General features: G+C 43.7%; 1 protein-coding gene across 2 annotated transcripts in view; it reads right to left on the bottom strand.

Annotated features, from left to right (window-relative positions):
• The window catches only part of MGLL (monoglyceride lipase), a 63,987-nt gene that overhangs the window by 34,209 nt on the left and 14,707 nt on the right, over nt 1-15,071 (bottom strand). For both annotated transcript variants that reach the window (XM_035546576.2, XM_035546575.2), the window contains exon 3: nt 8,625-8,731. In XM_035546576.2, coding sequence (XP_035402469.1) covers nt 8,625-8,731 — 107 coding nt within the window. The remainder of the gene's footprint in view (nt 1-8,624; nt 8,732-15,071) is intronic.

The raw sequence follows: 15,071 nt of genomic DNA on the forward strand, positions 1-15,071 counted from the left end.
CTTCTTTCAGAGTATAAAGCCAGCTCCTCAGATCCCAGTGTGTCCCAAAAGGGATTCCCTCATACCGTGGGCTTGCTGCAAGGCCAGGGGAGCTGGCTCTGCATCACCTCCTTCTCATCACCTGGCTGTGTGAGGGAAGAACAGCTCGTGCTCGAAGCTGGACGGGGCAAGGCTGGAGCACAGGGTGTTCCAGCTCCGGGCAGGCTCGGAGCTCAGATCCACACCTCCCCCTGTTCACCTCAGCTGCATCAAGAGCAAACTCGGCTCAGACAGGAACCGAGCCAAGGATCCTGCTCAACTGGATGCGATGTTGTTGTTTATTCAGTAATCTGTCGTTACAGGGTGGATCTACAGCAGTGAGGAAATGGCTGAGAGGTTGGAAGTAGCAGAGTAACTGGGGGAAGGTAGAAAGCCATACCCACTCTTTTGTAATCTTTACTGCAATCCAACGTGATCAGCTAGTGATGTGCACATACAGGGGCAAGGAGGAAGTTTTATCTGCATTGCCTTCCTCCCCACACAAATAATGCCTGCATCCAGCTCTGAGCTATCACATGGAAATTGCCTGCCTGCTTTACGTCAGTGTTTAAAATCACAATTACATCTGACTTAAAAAAAAATTGGTCAGATAAACGAATAGATTGGTTTGAGCCACCCAGGTTTGGTTTGGCATGTTTTCAGAGCATACATTAGATGACACTGCACATCTAATTTCAGGTGCTCAACTCTCACTTGTGTCTGTGCTAAAGGTGCATCCAGTCCTCACAATTTCCCAGCCTCCTTGACTAAAAGACAGAATCAGAATCATGTTTTCCCATGGCTCCCATATTACTCTCAGGAAGTCCATGAAACACAGAAAGTCTCACCCCCAGAGTGGAGTGGAGGTGAAACATCTCTGCATACCCCCTGCCTCTCCCCAAACCCAAATGTTTTAAGCAAAGCATTTCACTGTGGCTAAGGTGTGCACTGCCTGACACACTAGCCACACACAGCCTCATTGTCTCTTTAATTTTAGTTTGCTGTGGTCTAGCTGCTTCCTGGCTTGACAATGTTGTTTCATCTGCCTTCACAAGACAAACAAAAGCCGCGCTTCCATTTCCAAGTCTCAGCCTCTGGCCTTCTCTAGAGCGCGAGACACTGTAGGTATTTGCTTTCATGATTCACCTAGTGTTGTCTTGCTGTTGTGTAGTTGCTCTCCTCAAATAGAAACACTGCTCACTGCCCTGAAAGGTGCCATGTGGTGCAGGCAGAGATGTGGGACTGTATGATCCCAGTGTGAACGAAGGGCTAGCGCTGAAGTGACAGGATTGCTCCTGAGATGGCTTTGCCAGAGCAAGACTGGGCTGCAGATGTCTGTAACAAGCTGCTTGAAAATAATAGTAGTGTGGCACTTCTGTTCAATAAAAAACATCTCGAAGTGTTTATAATTGCCTGTTACACCTCAGGAGGCTGGGCTAACCTGTATTCTGGTACAATTTCTGCATTCCTGTACTGTAAGAGGTGTATACAGAGCACTTTTTCCTCTGGGACTCTCACAGCCACCAACAGAGCCCACTTCCATGCAGCAGTCTGGGAGAAAGCAAGAGAAAATACACTATCCCTTTGAAAGAGTGCGTTCAAGAGCATGGAGAAAGTTGGAGCTTTTAGCAGCATGAATCATTTTGCCTGTAATTTCAAAGAGGCTCAGACTGAATGACCTTAACAAGCTGTCACTGCTGCTTTGAGATGCAGGGCTACAAGAGCAGTGGTCAATTGCCAGAAGAGCTGGAGGTGAGGAGCAGCTGGTTTCACTTTGGCTGGAGCTCACTGGTGGCAGGCAGACTGTCCTCCCTGTTCATCTTGAGTTAATCTTGCTTTTTGTTTGGCAGCTTTCTAGTACATCAGTGTTGGGTGAAGTGCACATGGTAACCCCTCTATGGAGGTCAGTTATCCACTTCACATGAGCATCCCCACAGCTAAAACAGAGTTAGAAAAGGAAGGCAGGAATAAGTTTACTCATTAGCTGCTTGTTTTATAGGAGGACTTTGCTCCAGGTTCTTACAGAACTTTCTCACTGCCTAAGGAATTACGTGGTGTACTGCAGTATCTGAACTCTCACCCTGTATTGAGCCCTGTGGTTTTACCTCCCGTGTGCCCTGCGCATGCTAAGCATTCCTCACTGCTGCCCTGGGGGGCAGATAAGCCTGCTGCTACCTTCCTTCAACATCTGAGAAGGGAAGGCTAGGGAGAGCTAGCCAGGCTTGGGTCTGTACCGAACTGAGAGTCAAAACAGGGATGAAATGGTGCTGGCTGTCCTCTGCCAGCTGAGCCAAACAGCCAACCTTTAGGGGCTCCTGTTAACTTACGGAGGATGGATGCTTGAAAGAGAAAAGCTGAGTGGTGGGGCAGGCTGACGTGGCTCTTCCCTGGTATATCCCCTGAGTTTCTGTCTGCCCACGTGCCATGCAGCAGACATCACTGCCTGCTTTTCACGTCACAGCAGTGTTTATGACTCAATCATCCCCTGGGTTAAAAGGGGAGAACAGATGTGGTCCAGCAGGGTCTATGTGACACTTAAGGTGGATCAAGGGTCAAAGAATCATTTAAGAGTTCTCTTATATTCCCGTTAGTTTTGCTCTGTCATGAGCTTTTGGTCTGGCTGTTTTCAGGGCTATATGCACAAAGATTTATGTCCATACACTTGTATCATGGCAGGACAGATTAATCACCCCTTAGCAGCTCTCTCTCCAATCCAAATGAATGATCATAAAATACTGAAAGATGGACAAGTAGAGATAATTTGAAGAACAAAAGGGCTAATTTCCCCATAGGGAATGTACTTGCAAAATTTAATGTGAAGGTCTGAAGAATTTGGTTCTTACTTCTTTGCTTGGCAATTTTAAGCAGCTATCAGCAGCAAATGTCCCTGCAGCAGTCCTTATCTGACAAACAAGGACGCACTAGGAATCTTCAGTTTGGGACCATTAGTAAAAATATTAAAAGAAAAAGCTTTCAAGATTTGTGAAGAGTGGGGCTTTATGCAGAAGAAATACACAGGAAGGGAGGGGAACTCACCCTGGCAGCTGTGCTCTCCTCCTGCCCTTGCGATCACCACCCCAGCCTGTGAACTCTAACAACAGCTTTTACCCCTCTGTGACACTTCTCTGTGGGAAACACTCTGGCTTTGCAGAACTGCAGAGCTCATTTCCTCCCAGCCATGTTAGCCTACAGCAGGAGCTCTGCCTAGGGCAGGTGTAGGAACCCGCGTGTTTACACATGGAGCTGGACAGCTCTGTGAATTCCTCCTAGGTGAACAACTTTTGTGAATTCAGAAAAAGCTTGGGAGAGGTTGTAACAATATAGTTATACAGCTGGAGCTATATTCTTTTTCCTAGCCAGGGAGCATCTGTCTAAGGATGGGCACATCAGTAGCAGCCCAGCTGCTCAGAGCACTGCTGCTGCTATACCTCTGGTAGAGTAACTTGGCAGTGCAAGTAAATCCCAATTCTTTGGCAAGGGTCTTCCTGCTGTGGGGAGCACAAATGGGATCAGGATTCATGGGGAGAACAGTCATTTTGTACTCCTGCAAGTGCTAATGTTTCCAGACCTATGGTTATTTCCAGTAGTGCCTATGGAAGATTTTATTTCCCAGCAACGTTCGAATATCATGCTGAAGGCTGGGAGACCTTCTCTGAAAAAAAGTAAACGCCCACAACCCATTCTAAACCTCCTGTCAAAGGAGATACAAATGATGTGTGCCACTCTTTCCTACATCTCTGCAGAAAAGCAGTTATGCTTTTTCTGCTCTGGTGAGATAGGCTCAATGAGAGGAAGCAGAAAGAGAACAGATTGCTGTGGATAAATGGGCCCACACCCAGCCTTGCTCATCTTCACCAAGGAGCAGTTGTACTGCTCTGTGCGCAGCCAGCCCCACATAAAGCTTGCCAGGGCTTTCCTGCCTCCATCCCTGGAGATCCCCCCAAAGCCTGCCTGATCACAGCGTTGGGGAGCGCTGCTCTCCAGGGGCATTCCCTCACTCTGGTGTGCATGATCTCTTCTTCTCACTCATGGTTCTATCCTAATTCTTATTAATGTTCTTATTAATTCTGACATTCTTCTTAGTCATTTCCCCCCTCCCAGTTTGTCTGTGTTTAGTTCTTTTTAACCTTCCTGTGTAGATCAATCCTTCCCAGTCCTATGAATAAATAAAAGCCTTCTGTTCTCATCAACAAAATGGTCTTTTAACGGTTGCAAGAACAACACAGCAATCACTTGAAAAAAAACAACAACCACTATTTGAAGCATTTTAAAACCTCCAGCTATTTTCTACCTTTTAAAAGTAAGTGCTTTGTTAAATAGAGAAAACATAAGGAAATTAATGGGGGGCACAAGCAGCAGTAGGTGTCTGAGAGGGACCTGCTAACCTATCAGAAATGTTCACCACACACAAAGTAGCAGTGGGACTAAAAAACAAAGCTGAACTTCAGTTAGAAACATCTAAGGAATATGAATCAGCTGTTAAAGCTGCAGCCTTTCCCTTTGCTTTGATCTGATGTCACACGTAACTTATGAGTTGGAAATTCAACAGCTTCAAAGACTGTTAGAGAGTCAGGGTTCTCCATGCACAGGGACAGGTAGAGGTTTGATTCTGTCTGGAGAGGGAAGGTGTTTTGATGGACTGTCCTCAAACAAGTGCGAGGTCTTGGAACTACTGACTGGTTAGGGCAAAGTAATTCACATTCCTCATCTTCTCTTCAGACGGCCACATTACCCATAAGTAGCTCCAGCAAGTCTGAGTGAAAAAAACAGCTTGTGCCACTATCGTTAAAAAGTCTAAGAGATAACCTAATACATTTTTGTGGCCCCTGGATCTTGGAAATGCTTTTGTAACTGATGTACTTTTGAAGGTGAAACTGTGGTTGTTCTGGGCTCAGGCTACGTAATGAAACCATAGAAAATAATATCTCAGCAAATGAGATGTTATAAGAAGTGAGATGAGGATAGTTGGAACATTATGTGCTTTACCAACTGGAAATGCTTGGTATGAGAAAACAAAGCCACATTTTCTATCTTTTATTCTCGTTTTCCTTGGCTCTCAGCTTTACAGTTCCCTAAAAATACTGCATTATAGCTAAAGGAGCTGCAATCTGTCTGCAGCTTAATGAAGAATTACAATATCACTCCAGTTTGATGAATCTCCCACGAGTATTCCTTCTAAGAGGGCTTTCCTAAATTGATTGCCAATAACCTAATATGTTTGTCTCTTTTTCTGTCATCAGAATGTTGACATAATAAAATAATAGTAATATAGGAAGGAAATTGAAAAGTGAAATTTCATTTCAACAAAGCTAAAGCTTACAGACATACATAGCAAGGTCATCCTGGCAGCATTAACTCTGCCTTCATGAAGCTGCACTCTGAGTATGCTCAGAAATCATGGGAAACTGTTACCTGCCTATTAAAAACACGAGAGACCACAGAACCAAATGTGGCTTTGCAAAGAAAAAAAAATGTTCCTCTTCCATGAGATTGATATAAAACAAAGCAATTTAACAATGTTAGGTGTAAAGGTCTTCTGGAATTAAATTTTCACCACCACACTGGAAAGTTTCTAATACATAGCTATGAGATACAGCAGTCTTGAGGTTACTATGAAATACCTGGAAGAGCGAATGCACAAATAATATATCCTGAGACACTGAGAGAGCTGGCCAGTGCTACCTCTTCAGTGTCAGTAGGAAGGCACAAAATTTGGGTGAACACTGTTACACTGAGAAGTGCCAGCTTTTTTTGCTGCAGCCTCACATAACATGAAACAGCACAAAGCAGCCTTCAGCAAGATTTAGAGCTCATGTATAAACTCTTACAGAATCAGCAGTATAAATGGAAATTATTTTTCCTTCTTTTGACTGAAGGTTAGACACCATATAAATCAGTCAAGTCACACATACTAGAGCCCTAGCAACTTCCCAACTCATCTGGGAAATCATGCTAGCCACACCGTGGAACTGCATTAATAGTTTCATGCCTGAAATGGGAAATGTATCCATGAGTATTCCAGAACAAGAATAAACATCCAGGTCAGGAAATCTATGCCAAACTCATAAGATTTACTGTAAGACATGAGGAAGAGAAAGCAATTATTTTGCTAATGCAATTGAATAATTAATATTACCCAAAGATATCCAAAGGATGGGACACAAACAGGGAACACACTGGTGAGGTGATTTGGAATAGGCAAAATGGTGGGGGAAGGCTATAAAACTCTGTTAGCCTGGGCAGATTTGGCAAGGGAGACAAGTATGCCCTTCAGCTCTTGCTGGTGTCTACTCGGGCTATAACCTGTATTCCGCCAGACAAGGTCTGTCCTCACTGCTCAGCACTTTAGGTGCAAAGATTATTTTACAGAGCCTAAAATATGTTAATTGTCTCTGTAGCTTAGTGAATCTAGTCTCATTTAGATTAGCTCTTTGTGTAACACAATTGCGTGTCCAGTGTTCTGCTTTCAGGTTCCTCTTTGCTTCTCCCCTTTGCTGATGAAGAAAACCAAACTGAGTTTACAAAGAGTACTGTAGGCCTGACAGGGAGGATGAACTTTTAAAGTGGCCTGAGCAACCAGAAATGTGTTAATTGAAGTAAACTGATCAATTCAGCAACATCCATCTATAGGGAAAACACAAACACAACATGTCTATGCTTCTCTACACAAAAAGAAATTCAAGGAAAAAGAGAGGAAATAACTGCACAATAAACACCTGTTGGGGCCTTCACTTCCAAAGCCTTTTTCCATCTACAGAAAAGTCATTCTCTGTATCAAATCCATGCGATAAATACAATGCTTTATCACTGCTTCTAGGTTCGTTGCTTCAAATATTGCTATTTTAACTCTACTTCTTAAAACCATTATCAGGTTTTAAAAGAATGAGGAACTAAGGCCTGCTCAGCATGCACAGTGAGAAACCACAGGCCTGCAGCGCTGGGCTCTGGCATTTGAATACATTGCTTGTGTGTCCTGGAGTTCACTAACTTTCTGTATACGGTGTCTGTGGTCTATTAACAGCAGCTGCAGGGTGGGCGACGTGGTTTGTCCCATCACCTTTCTCATGAACTTTGTGCCATATAGATAAGGAAAGAGGAATGGGGACAATTTCTGCTGGTTTTACTGCACGCTCCCACTACCTTGTGTCTAAATCAGAAGGAAGTAGATCAAAGTGAATGAGCCCCCACTTACGAATTTTGTGCCTGCATAAGGAGAATCATGCTCCTGCAGTCAGCAATGATACTTCTGCACAGGTTGACTGTCTTTGTAAAGCCAGCTGTGTATATGGCATGTGGGCAACTGTTTGGAAAATGCTAAACGCATTTCGTTGTGGTTTTTATTTATTGTCATTGCGAGCTGTTCTCAGGGCTGGGTAGTCTCTTTGTCAAGGAAAATATCAGGTTAATTTCTGTATAACCAGTGCTGTGAGTGAAAAGGAGTCATGAGAGCAGAAGCAAGGGGAAGCTTTGGTTACTTGGGTTTGGTAAGGCTTTGCCTTTCCTTTCACAGACTAAATGGTGCAATGTCGCACGTGCTCTAAATTCTACAGCTTTCAGGATCTTTAAGTTCAAATTCAGCATCCCTGCCTTTGAGGAGATCTAGGGGCAGCTTTCAGTCTCAGTTTCAACCAAGTACACTGCAGTACACTTTCCATTGCACTGTGGTATACTTTGCAATGTCAGTGGAAGATCTGCCAGAAGGAGATCAGATTTGCACTGAGATTCATCCCATTTCACCTGTCAGCTCAAAATTTGGCCTTGTTTTTTGTCCACTGCCATTATTAACCACATTGATCCATTTTACTAATGTCTAGAGTGATTCTTGCTGGGAGGCAGCAGTCTGCAAGGATAAAAACAAAGCAAAGATTTCCTAGCACAAGGCAGTCATGAAGCTGCAAGGGTCAGGTGTGAGAGGATGCTACCAAAAGAGCATGACACGTGGTTCAGATATGTTCCCAGTATGTACCAGTTGATGTCCTTCAGGAGGTCTGTTGACACCCAGCATATCTGTGTCACGGAATGGAGCAGAGCAGAGATCCTCAAGGCAGAAGAGGCAGGGACAGTAAGTCTACATGTCACAGCATTGCCCAGGTGTCTGCAGCCAGCTCTGGTGTTTCTGCAGGGCTGTCGAGATGTGTCCGAACAAACCTCTGTGGCGTTTCCATGCCTGTTCATGTCCCAGGGGTGCAGCTGTCTAGTTGTACTGGTGTATGAAAGCTGTGCTGTCATTTCATTCTCTCCCCCTGGACTATTTAGGACAACAACAAGCACGAATCCAGCAAAAATGGCACCTAGTCCTACTTCCACAGTGGACAATCCCTCCTCACACCCCAGGAGGCAGGTGAAAGAGAAATAGTCCCTTACATAGAGGTTAAAAGAGCATCAGCAGTAATGTCAATGGCAAAGTTGAGGAAAAGTCTGAGTAATGGGGTCGCTATCTTATAGATTAAACATGCAGATCTTTACAAAGCTTCAACCTTTTTCTCATTTACGGTGATGTGTAAATATTTTATTGACTTTTCTCTCACTGCTGAGTACCTTTAATGGCATTTGCCTCAGTAAAGTCCTGAGCTGCTGTAAATCAAATACTGTTCAAGGCTACTCACCATGGTCATGGGCAAATACAAACAAGTTAAGTTCTGTCAGCCTCTGGGCCAAGTCATCGTAACGGCCGCAGTGTTCCCCAGCGCCGTGAGCGATAAACACGAGGGCCCTAAATGGAGCATTAAGGTATAAATCATTAACTTGGCAATCAATGCACAAAGGCTTCAGAGCTGCAAGCAAGAACAGCACATTCAATTTAGCAACAGCATTTCAGACATGAGCAAGTACAAGGCAAGTAAATGATGGCTGAGGTGGGTTTTAACACGGGAAAGCAGCTTGCCATCCTGACCTACCATTGACCTGATCTTCACCAGGTCGTAGCAGGACAGACCACATGGAGGTCAGCTGCACATGGGACAAACTTACTAATTTGTTTGCCACCGTGATCTGCTACAGGTTGGAGATGCAGATGTCTAATGCTACTGGACACTCTTAAAGATGAAATTTTAGCTAAACAAGTCTCGAGCAGAGTCCAGAACTTTGGCTGGAGTTTGGGATTTTATCTTTTGACCCCAATTCTGGTACTCTTACCATTGCAGTTTCTACCCCAAAACAGTTGCTTCTCTTTGGCAATTGAAGTGACTTTTAGTCACTTTACAACTACAGCCAGGGATCAAGAAAATAACCAGTCTAATAGACATTTATTTTTGAAAGACGCTATGCAAATATTTATCTTCAAATATTCCAGTTGTACCAGTGATGCTTTATTTTCACTGGAATGGCATCAAGAGTGACTAAAGTTGAACGAACCTTCCCAGTGTTTTTAATGGGCAAAGTTTGTGCAGAATTGTAGTAAAAAAGCAGAAGTAGCAATGTGATTACATAAGTTTTTGCTGAATTTGACAAGTGACTTTCCAAAATCTGGCTTTAGCAACATAAACAGAACTTGTTCGTTTACAAGTACTGTCTGTCACTGGAACATCAGCAACCACTAAACAGTCTGAAGGCTACAGGTTAGACATTTTCAGTACATTAACAGAGAAACATTAGACGAATTGACAACACAAAGCAATGACAGCAGTTTACAGCTAGTGATTTCCTCAACTTTATTTTGATTGAGGTTTTGAATACATTTTTAGACAGTGTATTCACTGCAATAAGCTGCTTTGATCTTTATATATTTAAACTTTAAAAAGATGTGAGTGATGTAGAAACTCCAGCTCTAGCTCTTTGATTAGCACCTGCTTCAAAGTATTTTCTCATGCTAGACAACTTGAAAGCACCCATCGAAACCAAAAGGATATTTACAGAGCAAACTTGCTAACACCAAAAAAAGCAATGCAAAGATGCTCTGGTATCTAACAGTAATTAGCAAGGGTGAGGTTAGGCCGTGTAGCATATTTAACTTCCTGTGCCTTACAAATGTTCTTTAGTGTCACTGAAGGTTTCAAAACAATCGGTGTGGAGCAGTCATTTTGTCCCCTGTCACCCTCCCTTGTCAATAGATTTGTCATGTTATCAATGGACTTGCCGGGCAGACTGATTTTCAGAGTGCAACACCTATAGTTATAGAATCAAATGCTGAAGAGATGGAAAGACTGCTGAAAGACAGTGAAGAATACTAACTTTCTGCAGCAGAGGCACCAAGCTTTGTGTGTCTCACCTCTCCTAGACACAGGCAGCCCAGCAAAGACTCCAGACAGTGCTGGGACAGTGAATCACTATTCTATATGTGTCCCTGAAAATTGGAGTCCCCGTCTAAATGCTTCTGCCTCCACCTAGGCATAATGGTCTGAGATCTCAGCTCTGGTCCTGGGTGACCCAAAGAGACCACACACCACAGTCCCCAGGTCTGGGGCTGACAGATCTGTCAGACATTAAGGAACGCAGCAGCAGAGCATGAAGCAAAGCTGGGCTGCTAACCTGCATGCTCTGGGCTCTGCAGTACGACAAGCAATGGCACTGCATGCCCAGGACTCTGATGGAGAAATTAAGGAAGTGTGAGAGAAGACTCCTATGTACCCATCACCTCGACATCCAACAGAATCAGTCAGGCTGAGTCTCTCTGATGTATAGCTCTTGCTACCTGGCTCTTGGCAGCTTTTCTCCTCGGGGTTTTATTTAAGCCCTCTGTTACTCTTTACAGGATCTACCTTTTTTTTTTTTTTTCTGCTGACTCGGCACAGGGAGCAAGGTGCGGCTTGGCTGAGTGCATATGGCCCTTCATTTCTCAGAGAAATATGATTTGAATGTATGCACTGGAATGCATCAAGTGAATGAAACCTAATGGGAAGCTGGTGAAGAGAACTCTGCCAGGGAATGCTTGCTGTTATTTCATCACCCTGACAGCAAAGCCCTAATTTTGCTCTCATTCACACTGCTGCAGCACCACGACTTCGCCTGACAGCATCCTGCTAGATGCTCAGCCCCCTCATCTTCTGTGAAACCAGTGAGAAAAGAAAGAACTCCATTCCTCAAAGCAGCAAGGTGTTCCTGCAACCTCTCCTCTCATTCCAGCATGAAAAATGTCAGGCGTTACAGAATAGAGCAAAATACTGAATAAAATTCCCCGAGACTGTTTATGCCGTAAGATCCCTAATGGCAGAAGCTGTCAAGATGACTTAGGCACTTTTAAAAGTTTTGTCCCATGAAAACGTGGTGTCATAAAAAGGGAGTGAAATTTCCAAACTGTTATGTCCACACAGAAGTAGCTTGTTTTGCTGTTGTGTAATGAAAAGTAGGAAGTTTACTGACTAAAACCCAGGTTACTTCTACATAGGTCTCTGGGGCCAGGTTCAGGGTCTCTGTGCACGGGGGCCATGCATCAAACACAATGACCTGGAAAACTGAAGTTAGTCTGAGCATCATCGGAGCCAGGATTGAAGGATTTAGCTCTTTCCCCTAATCTTCCATTTTCCATTGCAAAACAAGTCTAGATTTGGCAAAGAATACCTGAAGGCAGTATAACAAATACATGGTGCACATATTTTCACTGGCAAGCTGGCATGAAAATACAGCGAGTGATTAGTTTGACTGACAGCAGTTCTTTACTGTATGTAAACATTTTTGCAGACACCCCTGCTCTGGTATCGCAGCGTGCTCTTTCCTATTGCGATGGCTGGGAAGAAAGAAACATGGAATATCAGAGATTGCTTTCAGCAGAGGGGTTTCTGCGAGTCGTTTAAAATTAATACAGAAACCCAGCAGGTTTTAAGGTGTGGTGTTTGTTTGTTTTTGTTTTGCTTTGTTTTGTTTTGGGGGGGGTGGGGGTGGGAGACTGTAGTACCTTTGTAAGTTTTGTTTAAGCAAGGTTTGTGTATTGGTCATGTATCAAATTGATCCTGGGGAGAAATTTCTTCACCTTCAGCTCTTGCAATTTCACCAGTGAAATCCTTGCAAACACACACATCTCAGGTAGAAAACATTGTTCACACTCTGCAATTCTTGTAAAGACTGACCTGTGCCTGAACCCATGAATTCCAGTCTCTAACCGCAGGCAGGGCCACCTGACACATCTTTGGATGCTTCAGCTGGCTTTGGCTGGAGGAACCAAATTCCTAAATATCTCGAAATGCTGCCAAAAGATTGTTTTGAATTCTGCTCAGGAAAGCACCTAGCATGCACCTGATCACACAACAGCACAATTTCCCCACGCTCCACAGGTGTGTCTTCACACAAAGCCAAGGTGTAATCTGGAGCGTGAGTAAGCATCCGCATTGCAGTAAGCAACCAGTGGAGTAGCAATTATGGATATTAAATGAAACTAGCTTTATTGACTGCTGTTTGCAAAAGCAACCTTTTTCACAGATCCCTGCCCTTCCCACAGTCTCCTCCCCCTAGCTCAGGAGGAGGAAACCTGCAGGTTTCTGTCTCCTGGTACTGCACAGCTTGGCAAACAGATGTGGTTACTTAGCACAACAAGCGGGCAGGACAATATTTGTCTTTTTTTACCATTCAGTTCAATTACAGGCTGCGTTTATTGATCTGCCATCAGGAGGGAATGGTGTATACCAGTGACCAGCCCCTGCTCCCACATCTCCACTGGGCTGGTCGTCCATGACTGCTATCAGTCCTCCCGTGCTGCAGCAGCACCTTGCTGAGCAAGCAGCACCCAGAGGTGCCCCGTGTGCAGGCGGTGCAGGACACATGCAGACATGCTTTCCTGCACCAGGGAGGAAAGTAGAAAGTAGGAGTGGTAGAGGTCAGGCTATGGCACAAAGAAAGGCGGTGTGCACAACAACAGAGGAATGCATTTTTTTTTCCATCCTACTTCTCGGAGAGGTCACCAGCTGATCTAAGCTTTAAGCTGCTTTTGATCCTTGCGTATTCATCACTGTTACCACACACCTTCCAATATTTGCCTTCTTGCGTGGGGAGCAGCCCTTGCAGGGCAGGGATTCAGGCACCGGTGCAAGAGCAGAACCAGTTGTAGAGGGTCCCACCTTTACTGCTGGGCACATGTTGCCGCCTCTGCTTAGCCGTGTTGCAACAGTATGAATGTTTATAGATGTAATTCCACAGTCAATTGCAAAAGAAGAATTGAGGGAAAAACAAATGGTGGCACAGGGCTTACACAACTGAGCGAGAACTCTCTTAAAGCAGGGTTCAATAGAGAAAACAAAACAAAACTCAGAAAGGTGATGTGCTGAGGTGTCTGGAGGCCAGGAACAACACTCAGGGCTGGGGTCCTGCTAGGGTGCAAGACGCATGTTCTTGCTTGTTCTTGGTTGAGACAGGACCACAAAAATCGTGTGGAAGCCAAACTAGATGAGGAAGGTTGTGAGCAGGATGCTATGATCTTAACATCGTGTCCTCTGGGGACTGAGACACTTCTGTGGGACCCCAAGAATGCTCCTTTATTGCCAGAAAATAACCCAGAACACTGGGACTAGACCAAAGAACTGAAGACAAGCTTCCTATGACTGCATATACAAAAAATTCAATATTTTCCACCCCATTTGAAAACATCCCTCTTCAGAATAATATTTAAGTACTTGCTTAACCTCAGGAAACTCCCTTCGACTCATGAAAGTCAGTGGGACTTCAAACGTACAAGATTGAACTTTAAAAAAAGGATTTATAAATGCTGTTCTGAGTTAGGACTGATTTAGTCACATGCGGAAGTGATTTCCTGAACCAGGCCCTTGCAACTTAACCTAATACCATGTTATTCTATGTAAGGCAACCATGCATTCATTTGATATTATGTATGTTTTTGCTAGAACTAGATCAACTCTAACAAAGAACATCTGATTTTTGCAGTTTTGAATACTTGACACCAAATTCCTAAAGTAATTTTTTTTAAACTAACCGATAGGAAAGCTCTGAGTTAGTGAGGCTGCCAGAAAATCACTGGCTCACTGAAAGTGAGCATTAGGTTTGGTTGTCTTGTTCCAACTGATTTATTAACTCCCTTGTAGGCAGCATCAGCCTGACTCTTAGAAATACGGCGAACAATGAACACTTATTTATCAAAAACATTTCACTGGTGACATTTTTGGACAAGGAACAGAATAGTTGATCACAAACCTTTTAAAGTTATTAAAAATTTAGTGTTGTTTATGTTTATTTTGCTTCTACAGGATATTGTCACAGAAAATCAATTATAGGTATGCACACTTGTGTTAGCTGGGTTAGTAGTCCTCACTGATTATGAAGATTTATATATATAAATCCTTTCCTTTGCCTTCCCTATAATAGAATTATGCACTCAGCAGATTGCAATTTTGTCAAGATTTAACCGTAATTCCAATTTTTTACCTTTGGTATTCAGTTAAAGATGACCTCTTTCTTGGAAACTTCCAGCTAATCATTTCCAAGAACATGTAATGAAGAATGAATTTTTTTCACTGAAAAAGACATGGGTGATCTCTCCTCCGGAGGTCTCTAGAGCCTCTTGCTTTGGGTGTAGACCTGAAGTCTCTGTATCTGTCATTTGAGTCAGCTTTTGCACTTTTTATTTTTTCTGAGGTGACCTGCAGCCCTAAGAGACCTTGGCAGAACTTGGCAGTGGGCAGGGATTACAAAAAGTTACGGGAGTTTCTCTCACATTGTGCACACTTGTGACCTACGCAGTTAGCCAAATATTCAGGCTGGTGTGTCTGGTTAGACAGGAAAATTTATGGTGGAGTCAGGTGTGTCCCTTCATGCTGTTCTTCTGTCTCCAGGAAACTCACAGAGTTATATCCCTCTGAAGGCACAGGAGGCAATGACCTTGCTCCTAATTCCAGCCCATGCTTCAAGGAGGCATGTTTCATTACGCTCAAGTGCTTTGCTTGCTCTTTTGCTCAACTTTTTGGAGAAACACATTCTTAGCCTTTGCTCTGCTGGCCTACATAGGTCCATAATCTGGGCAGTCACCTCTTTTCAGCTGTCATTGGAGTTTAATGATGTTACCTTATACTAGCAGTTCTACTGCTACTTTTCCAATCTCAAGAAAAAAAAAAAAAGCAAGTCAGAATAGCAGTAGTCTGGAGTCAAGTCCCCATTGACCTTCTCTTAATACCACA

This window comes from Cygnus atratus, chromosome 10 (genome assembly GCF_013377495.2).
Source record: "Cygnus atratus isolate AKBS03 ecotype Queensland, Australia chromosome 10, CAtr_DNAZoo_HiC_assembly, whole genome shotgun sequence".
Taxonomy (NCBI): Eukaryota; Metazoa; Chordata; class Aves; order Anseriformes; family Anatidae; genus Cygnus; species Cygnus atratus.